Source organism: Fonsecaea nubica, assembly GCF_001646965.1.
Source record: "Fonsecaea nubica strain CBS 269.64 chromosome Unknown Scaff20, whole genome shotgun sequence".
NCBI lineage: Eukaryota > Fungi > Ascomycota > Eurotiomycetes > Chaetothyriales > Herpotrichiellaceae > Fonsecaea > Fonsecaea nubica.
This window is the reverse complement of record NW_019173693.1, coordinates 44,961-67,395: the sequence shown is the minus strand read 5'-3', so window position 1 is coordinate 67,395 and position 22,435 is coordinate 44,961. Positions and strand designations below refer to the sequence as shown.

Sequence of the window (22,435 nt, the reverse complement as noted above, 5' to 3'; positions counted from 1 at the left end):
CAGGTGCAGTTCAGGCACACAGAGCACTGGGATCTCGGAGAGGAGAGGGATTACGATATCATGTGTTTTGTTGACCGCCGTGTGAGAGTGTTGCCTGCGCCTTTTGTTCTTTGTTCTCGTGTGTTTGGCCAGCGCGTAAAGTACCGAGTACAACGCGTCCGTGTCAACAACGCCAAGCCATTGACGTGCCTGTGGATCCTGAGCCAGTTTTTGGCTGCAACAAACCTTGCAAATTTCCATCCATTTTCCCTTTCTTCCCGCCTGGCGGCAGCCAGCGACGGACCCCTGCCTTTTGCTCTTCCTCAAGTCTTTGTCTTTAATATCAAACACGATACCAGTCCAAGGCCTTTATCGGACTCGTCCACGCCCTTAGACCCGGGCGGACGTCACACCTCGATTCGCTGAGAGACATCTCAAGTCGGACTCGACGAATAGTTTCACTACAACACTCTCCCGCTGTATTTCTTACGCACACTTGGTCAGGATGAAGTACGTTCTGGTGAGCGGTGGCGTGATCAGTGGGATCGGCAAGGGGATAATCGCGTCGTCCACGGGTCTTCTGCTCAAGACCGTCGGTCTGAAGGTGACGGCGATCAAAATCGACCCATACCTGAATGTGGATGCAGGAACTATGGCCCCAACCGAGTATGCAGACTTTGGTTATGCCTTCAGATGGCCGTCTAACTATTGTGTAGGCATGGGGAGTGTTTTGTCCTGGACGATGGCGGCGAGGTCGACCTCGATCTCGGAAACTACGAGCGATACCTGAACGTGACCTTGACCTTTGAGAATAGCATCACAACTGGAAAAGTGTATCAGCAGGTTATTGAGCGTGAGAGGAGAGGTGACTACCTTGGTAAGACCGTCCAGGTGGTCCCTCACATTACAAATGCAATTCAGGACTGGATTGAAAGAGTGGCAAGAATCCCCGTGGATGATACAAAGGAACAGCCGGATGTGTGCATCATCGAGCTAGGTGGGACGGTAGGTGATATTGAAAGTGCGCCCTTTATTGAGGCCATGCGGCAATTGCGAAGAAGAGCAGGTCGTGACAATTTCATACACATTCACGTTTCGCTGGTGCCGGTCATTGGCAGTGAGCAAAAGACGAAGCCTACACAGCAAGCAATTCGGGATGCTCGCTCAGCTGGTCTGGCACCTGACTTGGTAATCCAGACTCCTCCTGAACCTTCTCCTGGCTAGAGACTGACGACGACCAGATTGCATGCCGTTGCCAGGACCAGCTTGTCGAGGCCACAACCAACAAGATTGCCATGTTCTGTCAAGTTGAGCCATCACAAGTCCTGGCCGTCCATGACGTCGAGTCGACATATCATGTGCCACAGCTACTCAAAGAACAGGGTCTGCCTGACCAGCTCCGCGAGCTCTTCCGTCTCGACGTTTACAAGATTGCCCCTTCGTTGGTCATAAAGGGCCAGCAGATATGGCAGGAATGGCAGCGCTTGACAACGTCACAAGATCGCTTCTTGGAATCGGAGAAAGTCAATATTGCCTTGGTCGGCAAATACACAAACCTCCACGACTCTTATCTCTCGGTCATCAAGGCTCTGGAACACAGTGCCATGGCCTGCCGGCGCAAACTCAACCTTGTTTGGGTTGACGCAAGCGATCTCGAAAAATCCACTTTGGATTCAAACCCAGAGAAATACCACAAGGCATGGCATGAACTATGTACAGCCGACGGGGTCCTTGTCCCCGGTGGATTTGGACATCGCGGGACTGAAGGGATGATTGCAGCTGCCAACTGGGCTCGAACCAAGCCCAAACCATATCTCGGAATATGCCTAGGTATGCAGGTCGCTGTGGTTGAGTATGCTCGCAACGTGTGCGGTCTGAAGTCGGCTAGCTCGGTCGAACTAGATGCACAAACGCCGGACCCCGTGGTCATCTTCATGCCGGAAATCGACAAGACGACCATGGGCGGCAACATGCGACTGGGTCTGCGCCCGACAATCTTTCAGGAGAATACACAGTGGTCGCGACTGCGGAAACTCTACAACAACGAACCTAGCATCCATGAGCGACATCGTCATCGCTACGAAGTGAACCCCGAATACATCACCCGCCTATCCGATGCCGGCTTGTCATTTGTTGGCAAAGACGACAAGGGTGAGCGCATGGAAGTCATGGAATTGAAAGAACATCCCTTCTTTGTAGGTGTACAGTTCCATCCTGAGTATCTCAGTCGTGTACTCCGGCCCAGTCCGCCTTATTTGGGCTTTGTGGCCGCGAGTGCGGGAATGCTGGAGCAGGCGTTTTCTGCGGTGGCGGCACGAGACGAATTGCGCAATGTCAATGGCGCCAACAACCATTTACCGCACGAAAATGGCGTTAATGGCGCCTTGACCAACGGGATGAGCCAGGTGTCGCTTTCGTCCTCTACGGGATTCTGACGGTCAGAGGATGATGGTACCAAGGTTTCAATTTGATATTGGATGCCAGCACCCCGAGGAGGTCTCAGCGGAGGGCAACGCATGGAATATTGGAGTGTCCATCACACACCATAGTCCATCCTTGTCCATCACGATTTCATTTGTTATGAGGAACACACACACACATCTTTATCGCATGCTTGGAACTGCTCCTGGTACGAAGGACTTGAGGGAACTCTTTATGGACACGCACGAAATCTATAGAATATGAATGAGCCATTTTCCCGGGGTCTCATTTTTGGATATCAGGGACCCGTGGCGTCAGGAACTGGTGTATTCTTTCTATATCGGTTGTCAGGGCCTATATAAATTTTGGGGGGGCGCGCCCTCCGTGCCGCTTTTTATATAAATGCATCATGACGATGAATCTTGAGTGTTGTCTCCAGATATGGTATGGACGGATCTGGCCTCTTTTTTCTTCTTTTCATGAATATCCTTTGTTTCATGTGAATACGTTGTCAGGGATCTGCTGTGTGAATGGCGGACTGGCTGGCATGGATTTAGTCAGAAGTTGGGACGCTGTATACTCATTACATAGCGATCCAGCTCGGTGATCGGTGATCGGCGATTGTGACTTGAATAATTCGTCTCTCACGACTCAGTGAGCTGGTAGCTCATACGTCGCAGGTCTACGACGAACCTGCTCCGCTGCCACTTGGGTGCCCAGGCGCTGTCGAATCAGCAGAGCCGGAATCGAACGGCTTGCCGCCCACTCTGTCTCGGTGGGCGAGTGCAGTCTTGCCCTCTACGTGGACCAGCTCTGCCTCGCGGACGAAGACGGCACCCTGCTCGAGATCGTCCTCTTCTCTCCCTAGAGAACCATGCGTGGGCCTTTGAGCGCGCCGTGCAATGTCGTCGTTATCGTCATCGTCATCATCATCGCCAGCTGCAACCCTGAGGCGCGCCCTCTCCCGGTCAACCCACCTCCTCCAAGGCCGGTAGCACAGCACGCTGATGCCGCCGACGACGACGAAGCTGCCGCAGATGGCGCCGCCGATGACCTCGTACAGATCGCCGGCCTTGGCGACGCCGTCCCAGAAGGCGCCTTTGGGGGAGGCGACATTGAGGATCAGCGAGAGCAGCTGCAGCATGCCGATGATGATGGCGCATAGCACGGTCAGTGTGGTCAGCACGATCGAATAGTACAGGAAGGTGAGGGGATTCTTCACGCGTGCCGTTGTTGTTGCTGTCGTGGTTGTAGCAGGGTCATCTTGTTGGTAAGGCTGTTCTGATGTCGCTGGCCGCGTGTGACCTGATTGTTCCACGTCTGTGAGAATCAGCGGGTCGTCCGGCGTCGTGAGGATTTGCTCTGGAACTCCGTGCCGAGTGACCTCTTCCCCTGAGCGGTCCTTCTTGCTCGTCTCGTCCAGGCCCATGCCCATCGGGGCAACGTACAGACTCATCATCAGCGCGCCGTCTATCGTGTCGACGAGGCACATGCCCGCCGTGAACAGGACGGGAAAGATGAGGATCAGCCAGATGCTAGTGCCTTTTGCCCCCTGGATGCTGCTGATGCCCAGGAGGGCGATCTCGGAGCTCGTGTCAAAGCCCATGCCAAAGAGGACGCCCAGAGGATACATCTTCCACGGTCGGTCGATGAGCTTGAACATCTTCTTCAGCACTCGGAAGAGACAGCCGCCGCCCTCGATCTTCCAGGCCTCTGCGGCCTCCTGCTCCGGCCGCAGGCGGATGACCTTCCTGATCTGCACGACCAGCTTGTACAGAATGTAGGCGTTCATGATGCCCAGGAGGATCAAGAACGCCGCCGAGACAGAAGTGCCGATGATGCCACCGACGGTGCCGAAGCTGTCGAAGCGTCCGGCGATGCCTGCCGCCGTGGCTGCGACGACGATCGAGGTTATGACGACGATGGTGCTGTGGCCCAGGCTGAAGAAGGTCCCTACCGTCACTGGTCTCTGGCCCGTAGCTATGAGCCGGCGGGTCATCAGGTCGATGGCAGAAATGTGGTCGGCGTCCAGCGCATGTCGGAGACCTAGCGTGTAAGCCAAGGCGGCCGTGGAGAGAAGATGGGTGTGTGTAGACAGGATCAGGCCGCATATTGCCCAGACCACGAGGTTGACCACGATGAGCAACGTGACAATCAAGATGACCGGGAGGGGTAGTTTTCGAAGATATGGTATGCTGGCATGAAGGGCAGAGAGGCGGCCATGTATGCGCAAGCGCTGTCTTTGAAGCCGTGATTTCCACGAGCTCTTTGGAGGAGGTGTTGTCGCGGAACAATCCTGCTCTTCTCTTCTTGAACCTGAAGATGCCATGGCTTCATCCACTTTTTGGCTCCCGACAAGAAAAACCCTTCCTGTGTCACTCCAGGTTTTCCTTTTCTCTCTCCTCCTGTTTCTCCTTCTACACCCTACCTACCTCGACAGGAGCTGCAGCGACAGCAACTGCAGAACTGACAAGTTTTGGTAGGCGTTTGTCACGAGGTTGGACGAACGGACGGAGGGAGGATGCTCGGCCAAGAAGACCAATCTCTGGAGCGAGGACCAGCAGTGGTGATATCAGACATTATAGCGGAACAAGCCATACGGGATGGTGGGGGTCGATTGGGAGAAAACGTCCATTTGCGCGTCCCTAGCAGAGCAGTTAGTAATGCTGTATCATGGCTGGAGGGGATCATGCTCTGCAAAATCGAAAATGGTGTCACCAGGCGTGGTGGTGATTGGGAGGAGAGAAGTTTGTGAAGGGGGAGTGATTGGTGCGGGGTGGTCCTTTGATAAGATCTGTGAGATAGGCTGATAGGATAGCCCATCAGGTGCTAGGCGATCCACCCCGTAGAGCCGTGCTGGGTTCTGCCCTACGATTATTATTATTTTACCCCTCGCCTCGTCTCGCCTCCAAATGTGCGCCCTGTGGCTTGCTCCTCCCCCGAGAGAAGCCGGAGCCTCGCTGGATCAAGTATACAAGACATGCTCTTTTGGGCAGTTGTCCAAATTCCTATACCGATGGCATAGTCTGCGATGGAATCTGTGTATCTCGCTAATGTATTTCTGGCTTGTGGCAGGGCATAATAGACAGACAAGGCTGAATGGCATCAGGCTGACAGCCTCGTCGTCCCTTAGTCAGCGAGGCTGAGGCCAAGAACACAATGCTTCCCCCCTCCTCAGCCCTCGGCAACCTGACCCATTATATTATATATTATATGTAATTATATTCCAGTGGCCGAGCTTCTCTTCCTCTTCCTCTTCTTCTCCCCCTCTCCGCCTTGTTTTTAACGTCACCCTCACTCGCCCCAACAGTGAAATTCCAGCTACATTCCAAGATGCCGTGGCCACCTCTTCAAGAACGTCTGTTCAATCTCATCGAACCTGGATTCTTATTATATGCCAGTGCCCTGTGTAGGTTCCCTCTCCTCTATTCATCCCACTGCCCAAACATCACCGTTTCTGACCAAGAACGCGGTAGCCTTCATCACGACTGCCTTTCAGTTCTATATTCTCCAGTTCAACCTGCCCTCGTCTTCCAATCTCAAGAAAGTGCGCGACGACGCTTTCTCAAAGTTCTGGACAAAAGCTACTGGTAAGTCGCGCAACCAGCCGTCACCATCTGCGAAGGAATCGGCAAGGGGGAAAATAGGGCCATGGTGTTGACGCAGTCTTCAGCACCCGCCGACCCGCCTCTCCCTCCTAAGGGCTCTGCCCTCCTAGTTCCACCCCTGTTGTCCCGTGCTCATGGGGTGGTTCTGGACATTGGGCCCGGATCAGGGTCTTACGTGTCGTTGTTCTCCGACAACCCCAATATTAGCGCCATATACGGTGCTGAGCCAACGACCGGTCTTCACGCCCCCCTGCAGCTTCGGATTAACGAAGCCAAACTTACTGGCAAATACCATATCCTCGGCAGTACTGCTGATAAGGCAGAGTTGCTGGCCGCTCTAGCCAAGGAAGGTGTCAAACCATCCCCCAATGGCATCTTCGACACCATCGTATGTGTCAGAGTCCTTTGCTCGGTACCCAACCTAGAACAAACTGCCAACGAACTGTATTCCCTCTTGCGACCGGGTGGAGAATTGATGATCGTCGAGCACTTCCGTAATCCGTGGACCAAAAACGGCAGCATTCTGGGCCGCCTGATGCAACTCGTCTACCACCTGCTCGGCTGGCAATTTTTCCTGGCTGGCTGCAATATGGACCGCGACACGCCTGCCGTGTTGAGGAAAGCGGCTCCTTGGGAAGCCGTCGAGTTGAAGACGAACTTTGAATGGAGTGCATTGCCCTATGTCGCGGGGACATTGACGAAAAAACGTTAGCCGGGTACGCAGAAACCTCATGGGCGGCGAAGGAGGCCAAATGTGAAGCACGAAACCAAGAATTGAGTCCCATCAACTGGGCTCTCAAAGAAATGCGACGAGCTGAGTGTATTCAGGCCTGCTGTCCCCCCTGGACTGCGTGCGGCCAGAAACCCTCCATCCTTTCGAGAACTCTCGCTCAATAACGGGGAGATGAGGGCTGCGAGATGATACCGTGATGCTGATGTTGGTGCTGAGTCTGAGATCTGGTTGCCCGCCAACGGCTGATTGTTGGCGTCGCGTGTTTCAGTGCCGGGTAAGTGCATATATGTACATATTGGTGGAGAGTTTTCTGTCATGCTGTTCTTTCAACAAGCCGAACCTGCTGTCAGCTCTCTCTTTTGCAAGGTTTGTTGCCATGCACGAATCATTTTGTAACTCTATCGGCCCTTTTTTTTTCGCTCTTTCTTTCCAGTGACATTGAACGCAGCTGGGGGGAGGCAGAGTGCGTCCATGCTGAAGGTAGCACTGCAACATCGCCCGACACAAAGAAAGGTTTGATGTGAAAGCAATTTTTGATGTGGGTGTTTTCCATGTTCTTGTTTGCTCGCTCATTTTCGCTGCCTAGTCAAGTGAAGAAAAGCAACGGTTGGGATGATTTACTTCTCCTGAGACAGTTGAAACTCTCCCTTTTACAACATTTGACATTCCATCATCTCCAAAATGGACCGCGAGATCAGCTCCGAAGGCCCTAGGTCTTCGAACCACAGTCAAACCAGCGAAAATGACAGCCTCGACGAGGAGACAGTCAGACACCTGGCCCTGTTTGCCCCCGAACACGACACCGAGGATGAATGCGACGAACTTTCTCACACCCTTCTTCGCGAGCTGGGGGCGATGCCCCTGTTCTCCAGCCGAGTGAAGCAATCGCTGAACGCATGGACAGAGGACCAAGACCCAGTGCTGCCAGCATACGGGCTCTTGGGACTACGAACGCGTGCCGTCGATGGGTCCGACTCGGTGACGACGCAACAAGACCTGCCGAAGGAGGACAATCTGATCTACGCCAACATGCAGCATCCGTGGTCGGCCTTCATCTGTGGTCAACAGGGGGCTGGCAAGAGCCATACCATGTCGTGCTTACTGGAGAACGCGCTCATCGGCGACAGCAGCATGGGACCGAACCCGATGCCCATGTCCGGCCTGGTGTTCCACTACGACAAATTCACCTCATCCAGCGCAACCCAGATCTGCGAGGCAGCCTACCTCAGCTCACAGGGCATCCGGGTCCAAGTGCTCGTGTCCCCCTCGAATCTGACCGCCATGACGAACCTCTACCGCAACCTGCCGAACTGGCCGCCGGGGACGCCGAAGCCAGAGGTCATCCCGTTCCTGTTCAGTGAGACACAGCTCAACGTGGCCAACCTGAAAGCGCTGATGGGCGTCGACAACGAAGAGAAGAACCCGCCCTTGTACATGGCCATCGTGAACAAGGTGCTCAAGCAGCTCTCGCTCGCCGACACCACAGCGGGGGTCAAGTATCGCGCGATGAAGCAGGCAGTGACCAACCAAGGGTTGACCCCGTCACAACTGGCCTTTCTCGAAATGCGCTACAGTTTGATCGAATGGTTCTTGCAGGAGACGGCGGCGCCGACGGTCCGAAACCGCGCCGGCAAGATCAGATTCCGGCCGCAAACCATGTTGATTGTCGACCTGAGTTGTCCCTTTATCACCGAGTCGGACGCGTGCACGCTCTTCTCCATCTTTCTGCAAATCTTTTTGGGGCAGCGCGACAAGAGTCCGCTGATCATCGCCCTGGACGAAGCGCACAAGGTAAAGTACTTGTATCTTTGTACTTCGAAGTGAAAAACAAAAAAAACCTGACTGTGAACAGTTCTTGACCGAGACTCCGGCGGCCAAAGCATTCTCTGAGGACCTAGTGCAGATCATCCGCCAACAACGCCACCTGGCGACGCGCGTGGTCATTGCGACGCAGGAACCCACCATCTCGCCCAAGCTGCTCGACCTGTGCAATGTCGCCGTGGTGCACCAATTCCAGTCGCCGGACTGGTACAAGGTTCTCCAGAAGCACCTGGCGGGGTTGGCTCGGTCGAAGAACGCGAGCGACGGGGCCAGCGGCGGTAACAACGACAAGGACGACGGGGTCTTCAAGACCATTGTCCGACTGGGCCAGGGAGAGGCCTTGGTGTTTTGCCCCAAAGCGTGCTTTGACCTTGACGAGGGTGTGGAGAGGGTGGATTTCCGACCTTTGCAGGACGGGTACGCTCGAGTCCAGCTTCGGGGCAGGGTCACGGCGGACGGGGGGAGGAGTATCCTTGCGTCTGATGCGAAGGGGAAGAAGACGAGGAAACACAAGGCGTGAGTCTGGGTGAGTCTGGATCAGTCGGACGATGCGGGAGAGCGACGATTACTCATTTTCGTCGTCAATCCTTGTCTCCCATGTTTGTACGGCCTCGGTCTTCGTTGGGATCTGATCTGTGGAGCTCAGTGTCTGCCAGGGATGCACCGTGTTTTTGGTCGATCGATTCCAGTGTCAGGATACAAGTGGCAGGGGGGAAGGGGTGTTATCATCCGGACCTACCTACCCGCAACCACGATACCCTAGGTATTTGTCCTTGTATGTGGTTTAATAATCAAGTCTACAAATAGTCCAATCCAGGCCCAGGCCATGGAGATAGATACACTTGAGTCCCAAGCCATTGTTCTTTTATTTGTGGAAGGATAGGCCGGGATGAGGATTTGCCGAACACGACATGCATGTGCAGAACACGGGGGAGAATACGCGAAGCATGTACGCAATACGCGATACACGATATTCAACACCGAGTATACCTGTACTTGTGGGACACGAAGAAAACCTTCCTTCCATGCACTGTACTACCTAGTACCATACAAGTGTATGTGTTGGTGACCGGTCTGGGTACCTATGTTGGTATCCATGATCAGACCTCCCACCCATCCAGATCAGTCGAAAGTTCCAACCACCCGCAATCGTTGTTACAGTACGCGGCATTTTCGTTTCCCTACTTCTGAGTAACAAGAGAGTGTGAAAGCAAGCCCTGTGTGAGCCTGATGATCATGGTGTGATGTCTTGTAGTTTTAGTCAGAGCCTCGGCATGGAATCGGGCGGATTTGACGCGAGGCTGCCAAGACAAGACAATCCAAGCCAAGCCAAGCTAAGCCTATTCGGTGGGAGCGAGCGAAGTGGGAGAATAGGGGCTTGGCAATGCTGTGGAAGGAAAAATGAGGGGATTTTTCTACTCACAATGTTCCACTATCAACTCAAACGCCATTGATGCCTGTCCGAGGGAGACACGAATCGTTTCTTCTTATACAGGTACTTGTACGGTATGATGCGATATAACCTCTTCTCTTCCAACGAAAGAAAGAGAGATGAAAACACCACCAGAAGCTCTTGTCAAGGAAGTGGATGGTGGTGGCGTGAGAAACATGCCATCCATACAACATGCCATACCTGGTCCCTCGTCGTACATTGCCAATTGGTTTGTGGAAAAAAATCCCTCCCTCGTGACTTTTACCTTGTGTGTCGTGTCTCTTGATGGGTAAGAAAAAGGTTATTCGTACAGTGATGATTACACACCACACCACGTCCCTGGTACATAAGTTCGTGGGGGGTGCTGCGACTTTGGAGGGGTGGGTGGATTATCAACTTTACAGACACGTTCAAGTACAGACAAACAAAGCAAGCAGAAGAAGATATTCCTTGCGAGAAGAACGAATATATCAGTCACATCAACATAAACACCAACACTGACATCAACACAAATATCAATATCAACACCAATACTACTCCAATCAAATCACTGAAATATCCTCTCAATATCCGAAATCAACGAGAGCCTCCATACTCTCTTTAAACCACCATATCAGAAAATAAAGCAAAACAAGAGCAAGGCACCGACAAAACAACAATGGGCGTCCTTCAACAAACCCTCCCCCTCTCGCTCGTCTACTTCTCCCTCGTCGCCCTCTCGGGCCTCATCCTCGGCTCCATCCGCGTGCCGTACCTGCACCCACTGCTGGGCGCGCGGTACGCCGAACTGGTCGAGATGCCCATCATGCTGATGGTGGTATGGCAGGCCGCGCAGGTGACGGTGTGGAATCTCGAGTCGTCTTCTCCGTCGTCCGCGGACCCCCAGACGCGACCCGCGACGACTGCCAAGAATGGCGGTGGTGGTGGTGTTGACAACAAGAGTCTGACGACCAAGCTCCTCGGTCTCTTGACCTCACCGCCCCCAACGGCGCTGCTCGTCGGCGCCCTCGCGCTCGTGTGGCTCCTCGCCGCCGAACTGGCCGGCAGCGTGGTCGGACACCTCGTCTCCTCTCGCGCCCCGCAGACCGGGTTCTGGTGGTCGTGGGGCGACGGCGTCGACATGTACATTGCCGGGCGGGACGTCGTATCCTCGGCGCCCGTCTATGCCATGGTGCTGCTGGCGTACGCGGTCATGCCGTGGATCGCGTGGCGCGCGCAGGCCCGCGAAGACGCCGACAAGCTGTTGTGGGAGTTTGACGCCGCGCAGACGGGCGAGGAGGACTACTGTTCGCGGTAGGCGGGGGAGGAACCTCAATAATATCAGACTATACGGGGCGGAACTGGACTGGACTGCAATGAATTACCTTGGATCGGATGGGCTTTGAATAGCATCGGATTATTGTTGGATTTGGACAGGTCAAGAATGGATGGGACATTGGACATTGGATTATTGCTGGAATAGCGTCTCCGGTCCGGTCTGGTCCGGTCACATCCACGTGGCGCAGAAAAGATGGAATATTTCGCCAGCAATGTACAAATGGGTTTACGAATCGACCAAACCAGCGGGGACTGCGCATGGATGGAGCGCTTACGCACGGAAATTATCTATACGTAACTACGTGTATTATTATGTCGATTTCACCATCATGTACCAATACCACCCAACCCCGGGAAATGCTCGGAAGAGCATGCACGGTATCAACCTAGGGATGTATTTCTTCCATTTAATCTCATGTCGTCTAATGTACCAACCGACGATGATAGTGACGGTGACTGCATTCCTAGCCACGAGAACCCCTACTTATAGGTTTCTTCGACATTTTCGTCTCGGGACTACCCCTGTCCTCTTCCTCTTCTTCGTCCTCTTCCTCTTCCTTGGACTTATACCTGTCCTGTCCTTGTCCTTTTACAAACTCGTCCCGTCACTCGTACCGCTACCACATTTTAGACTCTAGAATCTAGAATCGACACGCAGACTACACCAGGCGCAAACAAGCAGATGGTCTTCTTTCTTTCTTTCTTTGGGGCCCATGTCGCGAAAAATATTGTGGGATTTGATCCATCACCGGTACTGTACCTGGACCTGGACCTGTACTTGTTCTGCTCTCGATATGGGTACCGACTTTTGTAAATCCCATCTCATCTCAAAGGGAGGGTTTGAATCGTATGGGATGGCACGGCACGGCACGGCACGGCATGGCATGGTATGGAATTGCATGGTATGGTAGGGCATGGTATGGTAGGCAGAGTCCGCCCGTCTTCCTCTCCCTTACCTGGTAACCGCACCATCTTGCACCCGAAAAAAAGTCAATATCGCGATATGTCGATCCGTCGTTCACTCTCGATAGGGCAGCTCTGAGAAACAATTTGATTCACTTCCTTTTGCTGTAATTTGTCTGTCGACTTGTCGAGAGCGTGTAGGATCCCAAATCACTCCGGTAACCTCAACCTCGACCTCAGTATCAATATCATGTTAATTGCCCGGCCCCTTGACCGCAATCTTCTTCACCCACACTCGAATCTTCTCCTCGACGCGTCTCTGGCCGCCGTGTCGGCCATCCTTCTCCACACGCTCAAAGCTCTCTTCACGCACAAAGTGGCCCCAGTCGCCCAGCGTCTCCAGGTACTGCTCCATCGACTCCTCCTCGAGCCGCCGATATCCCTCGTCCTGCCAACCAGGCAAAAAGGTATTGTGCCACTCCAGGTACACCGCCTTGGCGTGGCGGTTGGCCAGGATCGGCGTCGTGAAGTGTTCAATCTCATCTTGTGGAATGAAGATCGTCACGGGCGCTGCGGCGGCGGCCTGGGCTGTGTCCTTTGCAGACTCGCTGAACAGGTCGTCAAGCTCGTCGGAGGCGCGGCCACGGTCGGCCTCGGTCTCGGTTTCTCCATCGCGGCGGTCGACGGGAGTAATGGTCTTCTCCCAATACACCGCAAACGTCGCGGCTTGTTTCACGGCTCTTTGTCGTTTGGCCGCGCGAAAGGCCTTCTGGGCCAAATCCACCAGGTCCCGCTCGATCCAGACTTTCGCCTGGATGGTCAAGTCGTCCCCCAGAGCGATATGCTGCTCCATCAACTCGTACTTCAGCTCCGTTTTCATGCTCACCCGACTGACTTCGGTCCCAGTCGCCGACGCCGCGTACCGATGAACACCGGTGACGATCTCACGGACCTTGTCCTGCGCCTTTGCCGCGTCGTACGTCTTCAGAAAGTAATAGTGATCGGCGTCCTTGTAGATCTCGACCCCCCTGAACACACCCCAGACGGTGTACCTGAAAACTTGGTCATTCTCGTCTCGGTCTCCGTCGGAAGCGTCCTCAGACTCCACCTCGGTCTCGCTGTCCGATTCTCCTGCGGTGGCGCGATCGATAATTGTCGGGTCTGTCGATGCCTCGAGTTGCTGCTCTCTCCTCAGTTGCATCTGCCGTAAGAGCTCTGGGTCGAAACCCTGGCTCTGCATGGCCTGGCTCCTTTCCATCCGCATTTGTCCAAGGAGTTCAGGGTCGCGTTGCTGTTGACTGGGAGTTGGGTCATGAGGCGCTGAGTCTCTTTGACGCCCATCTTCCAAATGGTTGATTTCTGCAGTATCGTGTTCCTCTTCTATGAATGACTCCCGATATTGACTCTGATCCATGGCTGATCCCTGTGACGCCGATTGCGCATTCTGCCCAGCTCCAAACACAAAGTCGGCGCCGTCATCTTCTTCGCTTTCCTCGTCGTCGTCATGGCGATATTGGGTGGCGCGCTCAAGCTCTGCTTCGATCTCGGCAACTTGACTCTGAAGTTCGGCGACCTCGTCTTGGTCGGCCGTTTCAAAAAGCCTCAGCTGAGCTTTCAACTTGTTGATGATTTCTGCTTGACTGTCCGACTGTGCTTGTCGACCATCGACTGCTCTCGCCTTACTCGTCGGCCGCTTGTCCCGGGCAGCTCGTGTCTCGTCTTCCACAAATCGGACTTGTTTCTTTCCAGACTTCTCTTCCGTTCGCACGCTCGGCCGCTCTTTTTTCCTGTGCTCTCTCGGCCTGATGTTGTGCCGCCGGCTTTTGCGCTCACTCCTTAGCCCTCCCCAATGGTCAATCTCCTTCTGGACCTTTGGTGTTTCGTCGTTGATGAAATCAATATGCTTCTGACTGAACGTCCGCCGCATTTCCGTCATGACTGCAACGTCACTGGGCTCTTCTGAGCTCTCTGCCGCCTTCTGCACCCGCCTTCGGATGTTGTCGCGAATGTCCTGGACCCGCGTCCGTCGCATTTTGCCAGGCTTCCCCTGCTCGATCACGAGCGAGATGAACCTCCCAATGTCATACAGCTCGTTTGTTTCCGTTTGCATGGTTCTCTCGGTGATTTCGCGATCCGAGAAGCACCGTAACTGTGCAAAAGTCCAAACCACGCCTCCAAGCGCATCCAGGTCTCGCTTTCTCTCCTTTGCAATCTCGTGCTGGACAATCACATCTTTTTCTTCTTCGGAGAATTGGTCGAAGTTTTTGGGAAGTGTCAAGCCTCGATTTCGACCGGGACCAAGGGGAGACGGCGGTTCGGTGTTTTCGCCAGTTGGCTGGGATTCTGGCGCGCTGGGATCAAGAGGTACTAGATCGCGTTTTCGTGGAAGTGTCTGGGGTTGGGAAAGGGCTCGATCGAGGGGCCTGAGGGTACTCTCACTGTCACTGCCGCCGACTCTTTTAGCTGCTAGCGTCTCAAGTCCAGAAAGCGGCCGAGCCGACGGCTTGAGGTTGCGTTTTTCTTCGTTGATAGCTCCTCTCTGCGCTGTATCTGTGCCATGACTTGATAGCGGCCGCGGATATATGCTGTAAGTTTCATTCTCTGCGCTAGATCCGATTTGCGATTGCTGCACTGTGTTGCACTCCAAATATCGAGCTGTCTCATCCTGTGTAGCACTGATTTGTGGCTGTTGCGCGATGTTGCACTTCAAGTGTCGAGGGGCGTGGTGCTCTGGCGTAGCACTGAATTGCTGTTCTCTATTGCACTCTGGATGTATTGTGGAATCATCAGGTCTCTCAGGAAGAGGATTCCGCCGACGAGCTCTACAGTTCCCGTCATCTGCGATGAACTGTCTGCTTGGGGGAGGGGTGCTCACGCTTCCCTTCGCCGCAAGCCCAGGACGAACGGCTCTTTTAGCCTCACGTTCATGATCATCGCCCAAGGGTATGGCCTGTGATTTGTCGCGACCGATCTGAGCGTCCCGGTCACCACTTAAAGTCTGGTTTTGTATCCGATCAGGAGGATTGCTTGCGGTTAACACGTCTGTCCTCTGGTCTGTCCTATCATTGATTAGTCTTCATCGTGATAAGGATTGCTTGCTTCTGACCTACTTCGATTTGTTGACCCTCTCCGTCGACTCTGAGTTTTTACTGTGCTGAGCAATGTCCCGGGGTTCGTCGGTGTGGCCGTTGTCATCGGAGAAAAGGCCGATAATTGAATCGTTGTCGTGGTCGACATCCGTATCAGATATTGTCCTACTGTACTCCGAATCCGAGCCTCTTTCAGAGTTTGTAAGAAGTCCACGCCGCCGCAAGGCTTTCTCTCGTAGTTGTCGACTCCGCTCTGCTCCTTCTTCTTGATATCTGTGCATGTATTCGCGGGCTAGATCCAGGAACTTCTGTTCTTCATCTAGCTCGATATTGGATGGTTCCTCTTTTATTTCCTTCTGTTTAGGTTTCGTTTGGTGGCGTCTCGATAGTAGTTCATTAAGGCGCGTTTGTTGTTCTTCTGGCGTGCCCCCCTCGCCAGAGTTGGCTGGACTAATTATCTTCGACCAGTACCCTTCATCCTCGTCCTCCGAGTCTTGGTAGAGACACGAGCCAGGGTGGGGGTCTGGACGTAACCAATCTTCCTCGTCGAGCGGAAAGCCATTGGGGAATGGATTGAAAAATCCAAATTCTGCTTGGCGATATGTCGATGCCTGGGGTTCTGGCGCATTGGCTTCGTTTTCGCCGAATGTGTCGCATTTCTGATCGGCAATTTCGACGGCGCGCTTTGTCGGGAGGAGACGCCGTTTATTCTTTTGCGCTGGCGACACAGATAGAGAGCGTTTAGCTCTGGCTGGTGGAGAATCCAAGACCACTGGGAGATTTGAACCAGTCTTTTGATGACTTAATGGTGAATCTTCCTGATATATGGCCAAGGCTTCATCAATTTCCGCCAGCGAAGGCTTTATGTCCAGATCAGAATATTCTGGATCAATTTGTGAGTTGAAGGATGTTGGTTGAGGGTAACCCGATCTCTCCGTGTCAATCGACTCGTAGATCTCGTCCGAACCATCAACGATCCGCCAGCCATCCACCTGAAACGCTTGTGCTTTTACAGCCTCCCGGCTCTCCACTGGAGGGAGCCACCTTGGTCGTGATGGGGCTTTGGGTGACAGGTCGGAAGCGACATGGTCTTGGCTGTGGCCGATGGAAGCAGCGGCCGTTTCATTTGCCTCTCGGCTTGAGCGGAGTGTGGATGCGTGCGGTTTGAGGGGTTTAATCGTGATTTTCCCAAGTTGATCAGAGAATATAGGGAGATTGGTATCGATTGTTGAGTTGTTCGCACCCATTTTGTGAGCTGTTGGATAGAGATAAGCTGTGACAAAATCCAAGATCCATGAACACTCCCAGAAGTGAAGAAAGAGTGGCTGGATGATCAAAACTGCGTAGAAAGTGACTGGTGAGGGGTCGAGTCGATAGCGTGGTCGACGTGAGTGCTGATGGCTCTGTTGCTTATGATGAGCTTTTGAGTTGGATAGTGGTACCAGATGTTTGGACTCGGGTGCAGCAGGATTCGTAAAGGGTAGCTCAAGGGACAATAGCTCCACAATGAGAGGACAGGTCTGAATGAAGAGGCCAAGCAAGTGACACGCAAAAAGGGTTTCAGTGCGTCCGAAAAGAGAGGGACACGGGCAAGAGATTGGTGAATGAACGTGGAGAAGACGTGCGGGACGTGAAAGGTCTGAGAGGTGGGCGAGGGAAGATTAACTGTGCGGCGAGGCAGATCTAAGCAGAGTAGATGCTGTCATACCATGAACTGAAAAAGAGAAGACAAGAAACGGTCAAAGGAACGGTCACCGGGCTGTCACTGACGCTGTAGTGAGATGTACCCCCACGACTAGAGAGAACCCATTAAAGGAGAGTGGACAAGAAGCGCCGCTGCCAAGCCCATCGTATGACGAGACATACAAAGTCCATCCATCACTGGAGAGGGACCGATGACCGTGTGAATATGCATGTTGGACTTGTCTTCCCGAAGACCATTGTGCCGACTTTTCAGGAGCGAACGGTCCTGCTGTTGTCCTTGTTCAGGGAGGGTGATTCAAAGAAGCGTGTTTCACGTGTCGCTGGCTGGACTGTGTGGCAGCCAAACAACAAAAGTGTGAGGCCATCATGGAACGACGCGGTTTGGGTGCGTTATTGAGATGTGCTGATCATCTGCCGGCCGCCTGCGTAGACATGCTGAGGTCACCGACGCGACCTTCGCCGGGGGTATATTGTCGCCGAAGGAAGTGGGCGCGGGCGGGCATTGTGATATCAACAAGTTAGTAGCTCTCTGACTCTGTCAATGTAAAGTCCTGGATGCCTGAGGAGATGGATTGAAGTTGGGATTGAAATGCCAAGCCATTCAACTAGCGCGAGGCTGAGGTTCAAGGGGGACGAGGCTGAATGCGTCACAATCAGTTCAACAGATGCGACAGCTCGGCTCTCAGAAACAGGCAAGATATTATTTTGCCCTTGTAGGGTTTGGAGGCCAAGACGAGACCATTCACAGATGCATCCCAAAACATGCCGCGACGAAACCTAAACAACAACTTATTTGTGAAACCCCAATTGCCCCTTCACGCTTCATACACGATGTCCGACCCCACGCATCGATTGCAGGTGAATAGGTTTGTAGGGTCCTTGGCCCTCTTGATCCTCAACAAGCGCTCGTAGTTGGACCCCCAAAAGACTCTTTCCCAGTCAGGCTCGAAGCTGTCTGTAGGTTAACTAACCAGTGAAGACTTCTGCAGTGGACGTCAAACTCACGGGTTGGCTTCGTTCGCATACGTCCCTCCATCCGGTCCAGCAATCTTGGCCCATCGCTTGCTCATTTCAACCAATTGAAGCCTCTTCTGATGCTTCTCAGCTTCAGGTGCTTCATCGTCCCAGTTCGTGCCGAAGCTCATAACCGCCCGGCCTTCCCGCCACGAAGGGTGAACTGACGTATTGTCCCGCGTGGTGGAGTTGACATGCCCAACTGGAAACTGTGTCAGCAGGCATCATCGAGGAAACAGGAGGGACAAACCAAAGTTGAACGATGGATAGTGGTCCGGACCAAACTCTAACATCATGTCGATAATCTCACCGGCTTTGTTGAACGCCATGTCCGGAGTAAGAAGCCGAGATGAATCCATGACATTCAGAGCGATGTTTGGATCCTGAAGAAAGGCATTGCAGTAGTCGATCCAGCGGGGAAAAGTGAAGTTGAACGTGGCGAAGCTGGTGCCGTTGATGAGTCCTAGCTGCTGAAAGGCCAAAGCACCTTGGGTCAGTTCTGCATCGGTACCTCCAGGTCGGATAAAGAGGCCAGAAAAACCATTGCTGAGGTACCCGTATCCAGTATAGCCGGCCTCTGTCATGTTCACCAACGCACCTAGAGACCCTTGCAGGAGTGGACGAAGGCTTGAATTCGTAGTGGCATTGATCTGTATAGCCGCCACCTGAATATGCGTGGGTTCTGGGTGAGTTCGATATGTCACTGAGGTTATGACCTGCTTTCAATCAGCCATAAGCGCAATATCCATTCTGCAATGTGGACGAACACCCCATGCGCTTCCTCCGCCGCCGCGCACGGCCCAGAAATAATCTGGGTCGGTATACTGATTGATAGTGACATGTTCTCCCTGCGCATTGACCAGTTTGATTTCCAGTACATCTGACACCATTTTGTTAGTGACGGTCGTGTCCACCTGATATTGGCATTACTTACTGTCGACGCCGAGACCGTAAAGATTCGACCAGGCCGAGTGACCGCCTCCCGTCAACCAGCCGCCGGCTGCCCCAACTGTTCTGGCATGGCCACCGACGACGATCACATGCTGTTCGGCAGCAGCTCGATACACATCTGAGCTCGTTAGTCCGTCAAAAGTACTAGCCAGCAACTGGACAGGTAAATACCCAGCCACTGCTCTCCCGCTTGTAGTGTGACAGCCGGCACACCTTGACTTTCTGCAGGTGCGCCCTCGACAACATAGCTCTCTGTCCATTGTCTCCCTTTCAGATTATGAGTCCAAATGGCAAAAGCGCCCCGTCCGCTTGATCGACCGAGGCTATGCAGGACCTTAGACATTGATCATGTCATTGTTAAGAATGAGACTTACTGATCATGGCCGGTGTTCTTTACCACAAGGTAGAGGTGTCTTTTGTTGGCGAACTTGACTGCGGCTTCAATGTCTGCCACCGATTGTACTGCTACCGAATAGTGTGGAACTATTGTCAAGGTCAGCACCAGCTCTCAGAGCTTGGAGTATGGAATAGGGCCGCGGATACCCAAGCCTGGCTGGCAGGGCGCAGTCTTTGACGAATTGATGAAGCACTGTTGGCTTCCCAACTCCCACACAATCGCAGTATATGCCCCAGACTGATTGGTTCTCCAAAAACTATTGTCCCATTCCTGTCTTGTCTGCATGCACTTTTCGTTGTCGAATTGTTCCTCGTGGCAAACAGCTGCTGAAGGGAAGGTCCGGACAAGGCGGCCCGAGATACTGTTGTTGAAGGCTTGCCATTCCTGTTCATCGGGCCAGCAAGGGTCTCCGTATCTGCAGAGAGGACGGTGTGTAGGCGGACAGGCCCAACAGACATGTGCGAGGAGAAGAAATAGTGTGATGAATTTGAACATGGTGACAAGCATTATCATATCCCCTGGTCCAGGATCCGGAGCCAGAGTTTGATCATATGTCTATTGAATTGAAATTGGAAGCGTGAATGGAGGTAAATATATAAACCTCGTATACACTCCAGCATACCTCTTTTTGGAACATCTTCTCGACCTACCATTGGTTCACCACCTTAGCTGGGAATGCGAATACGAGGGATAGAATGTACTTTCTTGAACTCAAGAAAGGAGTGATCCGAATACCCGCGGCAGGTTGCTCAGTCTCGTGTCAGATGGTTGCTTATAGGCAGCAGGATTTGTTTGCTGTTCACGCTGCTTCCAGCCTAGAGTGATGCAGCCCTGTGCTGCTCATCCTGGCTCGATGCTCACCCCTGCGGACCGCTCTTACATTCGTCCTTGTCTTGACTATCACTATTTACGTAGAATTCAACCTTGTCGTACTTCGAGTCAGCCTCGCGGCCAAGAAGAATATGATGTAGATTCGGCCATGGCACCAAGACCACGGAATACGAATACGATGAGATGGGGGAAGTTCCGGAATCGTTGATGGAAGAGGTCAGAGAATGCAAGAACCCGCTTGGACGAATGAGGATGTATTTGCAGATTGGCCAACGGATATCAGTAGAAGATTGGACCAATGTAGAGAAGAAAAGAGAAGAGAAAGAAGACAAGGAGGACGTCGTCGAGCCAAATGCCAAGAGTTGCCAAAATAGGTTTAGCTTGTTCCATTAAACCATCAACGCGCCACGACGCGTTTCACCTTCGCCCGCCGCTTCAAGAAGTGAGTGGACAACTGCGCAAGTCATCCAAGTTGTACTCGTATACATCCTCGGTATATCGCAATCATTACCTGATCTTGCTCCCAATGTCAAGGCTTTGAATCTATGGCGCCCACCCAGTTTGAACCGCAGCCTCTCACAACACCCCTCAACGACCAAGCCCTCAGGTCCCTCTCCGAGCTGCAACAACATCGAGACCGCGAAAAGAAAGCACGAGAACACCTGAAAAAGGCCGCAGAGTACCTGACCGACATTACGGGAGAACTCAACGACCGAGCATACCTCCGCAGGGTTAGGCACTCCAAAGAGAAAGCTCGCCGTAGAGCTGCCAAAGGCGCCGAAGACGGTGCAGAAGAGAACGAAGACCCCGCAGTGGCCGAGGCAGATGCAAGACACGACGACTTCCAACGCAAGGTCGAGGCTCTAACTAAGAGGATGGACTTGAGCATCCGTGGTGTCATCGACGACATGGCCTGCCTGGCCGAGTATCCTGCAACTCTAAAGGCAGTGGTCGAGAAGGCACAGGAGACCATGGAGCAGCAGCGCAGTGGCTTCCACGTACAAAATCCGCCGAGAAGAACCAGGCAGAGTAGGAGGGTGGTCGATGCTGACGAGACTGGAGACGTGGATCAGGACGACGAAGCGGAGGCGAATGAGGAGGAGGGTGACACAGAGGCTGGATCATCGTCCCACCAGACAACGATGCTGCCGACTATCCACCCAGCCGACACACCACATGTCCATCTATCCACAGCACTGACCCAACAAGTGCGGACGTGGACATCCAAGACGCTGACAGAGAGATACGCGCACAACAACGACTACAGGGGCTGGTACCGAGTTCTCTACGACGCCAAAAACCCTGGAGAATCCGCACCTCCTATGCCTGACGAAAGCCTGTGGTTCGCCGCTGAAGAGGGACGGATGAGTTTCTCGTCCAGTCAACGTCGTCGCCACCGTCCCCTGCGAGAAGGCTCCCAAGCCGCGGCCACTAGCATGACAGAAAATGGCTCCAGGTCCGGGTCCGACGACGAAGTCGAGATTGCCGCCGAAAAGACCCGGCTCAAATGCCCCATCACACTGCTCCCCTACGTCGACCCGGTCACATCCAAGAACTGCAACCACAGCTACGAGCGAACCGCCATCCTGTCGATGCTGAGCACCTCGAGCAGCCACGCGCCCTGGACGCCGACCCAACTGCAGGAGCTGAGCCAGCTGAGTGACAGACAGCGGGCCCGGCGCGAACGCGAGATACGCGTCAAGCAGGTCAAGTGTCCCGAGTGTAACGTGCTGCTCGTGGAGGAAGACCTGATGGAGAACCCGGCGCTGAAGCGCCGCGTCGCGAGACTCCTCGCCCAGGAGAGGCGGGACAACATCGCCACGAGCGACGTGGACGGCGATAGTAGCGGCGATGACGACGATGACAACGACAACGATAACCGCCATCGCCATCATAACGACATGGACGTTAGAGGCACGCAGCGACGGCCCGTCGGTCTCGGCTCGAGCAGTCCGGTGCCTCCACGCTCGATCGCGCGCAAGACCACCGAGCCGATCAAAGGGGAGCGACTGTCGGGCGTGAGCGTGATCCCGCAGACGCAGCTGGGGGAGGATGATGATGATGGCGGCGGCAGTAGAACGCCCAAGAACAGCCAATCTCCGGCACCTGCCCGGGCCCCGACCAGGCCGGCTCATCGAGGCCGCGGGAGGGGGCGGAACAGGCAAATCATGGACGTGGACGATGATGATGAGTAGTAGTGAGGAGTGACGAGTGGTGAATCCGTCCGCTACATGT

The 22,435-nt window shown here is 53.7% G+C and overlaps 8 protein-coding genes across 8 annotated transcripts; 5 read left to right on the top strand and 3 right to left on the bottom strand.

Annotated features, from left to right (window-relative positions):
* Positions 1–484: 484 nt before the first annotated feature.
* AYO20_03978 (CTP synthase) lies at positions 485–2,414 on the top strand (the record flags this gene model as incomplete). The annotated part of the gene is made up of 3 exons (XM_022642277.1): positions 485–645; positions 696–1,167; positions 1,221–2,414. 3 exons carry the CDS (start codon positions 485–487, stop codon positions 2,412–2,414), a joined length of 1,827 nt encoding a protein of 608 aa, XP_022501658.1.
* A 668-nt stretch (positions 2,415–3,082) lies between these two features.
* Positions 3,083–4,729, bottom strand: AYO20_03977 (hypothetical protein; the record flags this gene model as incomplete). Its single annotated transcript, XM_022642276.1, has 1 exon — positions 3,083–4,729. The coding sequence occupies one exon, from the start codon at positions 4,727–4,729 to the stop codon at positions 3,083–3,085; it is 1,647 nt and encodes a 548-aa protein (XP_022501657.1).
* Positions 4,730–5,733: 1,004 nt separating this feature from the next.
* AYO20_03976 (hypothetical protein) lies at positions 5,734–6,720 on the top strand (the record flags this gene model as incomplete). The annotated part of the gene is made up of 3 exons (XM_022642275.1): positions 5,734–5,809; positions 5,877–5,990; positions 6,074–6,720. 3 exons carry the CDS (start codon positions 5,734–5,736, stop codon positions 6,718–6,720), a joined length of 837 nt encoding a protein of 278 aa, XP_022501656.1.
* A 702-nt stretch (positions 6,721–7,422) lies between these two features.
* Positions 7,423–9,082, top strand: AYO20_03975 (hypothetical protein; the record flags this gene model as incomplete). The annotated part of the gene is made up of 2 exons (XM_022642274.1): positions 7,423–8,532; positions 8,594–9,082. 2 exons carry the CDS (start codon positions 7,423–7,425, stop codon positions 9,080–9,082), a joined length of 1,599 nt encoding a protein of 532 aa, XP_022501655.1.
* A 1,570-nt stretch (positions 9,083–10,652) lies between these two features.
* On the top strand, positions 10,653–11,291 carry AYO20_03974 (hypothetical protein; the record flags this gene model as incomplete). The annotated part of the gene is made up of 1 exon (XM_022642273.1): positions 10,653–11,291. One exon carries the CDS (start codon positions 10,653–10,655, stop codon positions 11,289–11,291), a length of 639 nt encoding a protein of 212 aa, XP_022501654.1.
* Positions 11,292–12,467: 1,176 nt separating this feature from the next.
* AYO20_03973 (hypothetical protein) lies at positions 12,468–16,550 on the bottom strand (the record flags this gene model as incomplete). The annotated part of the gene is made up of 2 exons (XM_022642272.1): positions 12,468–15,273; positions 15,325–16,550. 2 exons carry the CDS (start codon positions 16,548–16,550, stop codon positions 12,468–12,470), a joined length of 4,032 nt encoding a protein of 1,343 aa, XP_022501653.1.
* A 1,272-nt stretch (positions 16,551–17,822) lies between these two features.
* AYO20_03972 (hypothetical protein) lies at positions 17,823–19,218 on the bottom strand (the record flags this gene model as incomplete). Its single annotated transcript, XM_022642271.1, has 6 exons — positions 17,823–17,958; positions 18,013–18,223; positions 18,272–18,737; positions 18,789–18,901; positions 18,956–19,127; positions 19,186–19,218. 6 exons carry the CDS (start codon positions 19,216–19,218, stop codon positions 17,823–17,825), a joined length of 1,131 nt encoding a protein of 376 aa, XP_022501652.1.
* A 1,527-nt stretch (positions 19,219–20,745) lies between these two features.
* On the top strand, positions 20,746–22,395 carry AYO20_03971 (hypothetical protein; the record flags this gene model as incomplete). The annotated part of the gene is made up of 1 exon (XM_022642270.1): positions 20,746–22,395. The coding sequence occupies one exon, from the start codon at positions 20,746–20,748 to the stop codon at positions 22,393–22,395; it is 1,650 nt and encodes a 549-aa protein (XP_022501651.1).
* Between the last annotated feature and the right edge of the window lie 40 nt (positions 22,396–22,435).